The sequence below is a fragment of the Electrophorus electricus genome, chromosome 21 (genome assembly GCF_041902795.1).
Source record: "Electrophorus electricus isolate QZ-2024a chromosome 21, ASM4190279v1, whole genome shotgun sequence".
In the NCBI taxonomy this organism is placed as follows: Eukaryota; Metazoa; Chordata; class Actinopteri; order Gymnotiformes; family Gymnotidae; genus Electrophorus; species Electrophorus electricus.
In genome coordinates this window covers 13652501-13655000 of record NC_137517.1, presented here as the reverse complement: position 1 = coordinate 13655000, position 2500 = coordinate 13652501, and the positions used below count along the sequence as shown (strand labels likewise).

At 51.6% G+C, this 2500-nt stretch overlaps 1 protein-coding gene across 2 annotated transcripts in view; it reads right to left on the bottom strand.

Moving 5' to 3' along the window:
• Positions 1–2500, bottom strand: part of notch1a (notch receptor 1a) — a 25500-nt gene that overhangs the window by 21204 nt on the left and 1796 nt on the right. For both annotated transcript variants that reach the window (XM_035521560.2, XM_081704533.1), the window contains exon 2: positions 1692–1764. In XM_035521560.2, the coding sequence (XP_035377453.1) occupies positions 1692–1764 (73 nt within the window). The remainder of the gene's footprint in view (positions 1–1691; positions 1765–2500) is intronic.

The window sequence follows — 2500 nt, the reverse complement described above, 5'->3', positions numbered from 1 at the left end:
CCCTGTCTTTCTGAGGGGTTCGGGGTCGCTCGTACGCAACCCTGCTCAGATGAGTTCTTGTAACGCAGTTTACAAACGACGTGGAAAAACCAGTCCTAGGTAGGAGGGAAAACCAGCATTCCGGGCCAAGGGATCTGGGCCATGGCAGTGGAGCTCCTAACCAATAAGGCAAAAATGTGGAGCTGCAGCACTATTCCTGCAGGGGGCGCCATACCATGTTGGCAATTGGCAGTAAAGTGAGCCGTGATGGTGCTGTTCTTTAGCAGTCAGCAGAGAAATGTATATGAGCCTCCACTCAAACTCACACACACACACTACACACACACACACACACACACACACACACACACACACACTGCTGTCTGTGGGAAACTATCCATGCAGGAAAGGCATCACTCACAGGGAGGATATTTCTTTTTTGGATAAAAGCAACCAAAACAAATTCACTTCCTTTTTACACACTGACACTTCAAGCTGGACTTACTGTGTGCGTCTGTACACGTGTGTGTGTGTGTGTGTGTGTGTGTGTGTGTGTGTGAGTGAGTGTGTAGTGTGTGCGTGAGTGTGTGTGTGTGAGTGTGTGTGTGCGCGCGCGTGTGTGTGTGAGTGTGTGTGTCTGTGCACATACACCACCACATGCCCAAGTGCCTTTCTAGTACCTATGCTGCATCATTCATTCATTCACCCATTCATTTATTCACTCATTCGTTCAATTTATTCATTTATTTCTTATGCACAAGAGATAAAGAAAGGAGGAAAAGAGGAGAGAGAGAAGAGAGGAGAGAGAGAGAGAGAGAGGAGAGAGAGAGAGAGAGGAGAGAGGAAGGGTTACGTGAGATGTTGCCAACAGTCTCTCACACTTGTTTGCTTTCAAATCTTTAAACCCCCCCTCCTAATCTGCTCCCCAACCCTATCAGGGTTCCACACACGTGCACACACACACACACACACACTCCATCTGAATGGTGTCCTGTTCCGAGGGCAGATGGTTGCAGGAGTAATGGGATTGGAGAAACAGTGTGTGTGAGTGAGAAAGAGGGAGAGAGCTGAAAAATGATGGCGCGCAAGCGCGCGCGCATACAGCCAGAGCGAAAGGGCGAGCGAGAAAGAGGTGGATGAAAATGTAAGAAAAAAAAAACAACAAAAACCTTGGCGAGGAAGCGAAAAACACGCAAGGCGTCTCCTGAACACGACGGGTGCCGTGGGCTCACTTCCGGACGTTAAAGTGTGTTCGTGTGTTCGTGTTTGTGAGTGTGTGTTCAAGTTAGGTTTATTTGTGCGTACGTGTTCAAGAGGGATAAACAATTCAAGAGGCCACAAGAAGTATGTCTAGTCACTATGTGAGTGAGCGTGTGTGTGTGTGTGTGTGTGTGTGTGTGTGTGTGTGTAGGACAATAGCAGAGAAGGCCAGCTGTCAGACTGAATGCGCTGAATAGGTTTTGGGAGACTGCCGTTTGGAGCAGAGAGGGCAGGAGTGGCGTTGGGGGTGGTGCTAACGGTCCACGGGAGGAGGAGACTATCGAGTGCCTCTGGGAGAGTGTGTGCATGCACGTTCATGTACATGCACGCACGCACACCATTTTACTTTAGGCGCTCTCCCGCTACAGCACTGTGTCTGTGGTGGGTTTCTGCATGTCTTACAGAGAACTTCATTAGTTTCTTATGTTGGTGGTTGTGATTGTTGGACTCACCTGCAAACTGCCTGCCCAGTGGGTGAGAGTTCACATGTTCCACTGTTCTGACAGGGTTCCGGGCATCTGAGACCTACACACACACACACACACACACACACACACACACACACACACACACACACGTAAACACTTGTTAGAGCTCCACTTACACTTGTGAACACAAAACTTAAAAGCTTATGGGTTGTAACAGTGACTTATGCACATTCTCCCTCATTCAGAACCCCCCCCAACACAGCATGAGAGAGAAACCTGAGTTTCTCTCCCGAAGGAGCAGTGCATCTTTTGTTTTTGAGCTTTCTATAACAGATGAAAGACTATCTTTGAAAGACAACTCTGTGTGTGTGTGTGTGTGTGTGTGTGTGTGTGTGTGTGTGTGTGTGTGTGTGTGTGTGTGTGTGATTGTGGTCTTCCCTATTCATCCACAGTAACTCTCTTCACATCACCCAGTCGTCCCACGGGACCGGCTGGCGTGCCCCCTCTCCCCCAGCACTGGCTGCACGCCGGCCGGGCCCCGCCCCCTCTCCCCCAGCACTGGCTGCACGCCGGCCGGGCCCCCCCCCCTCTCCCCCAGCACTGGCTGCACGCCGGCCGGGCCCCGCCCCCTCCCCCCCCAGCATTCGCTAGACGCTGGTCGGGTACCGCCCCTTCGCCCTCCTACAGGCATGACCGTGTCACCCGCAAAAAAGCCAGTCAGCCGAGAACGAATGGAAGTCGATGGGGAGGGGCCGGTCCCGCATTATGCAAATTAGCCAGCTCAGGCTGGTTCTCACTGGTAAGAACAAGGACGCCCAGCAGCGGTTAGCTCC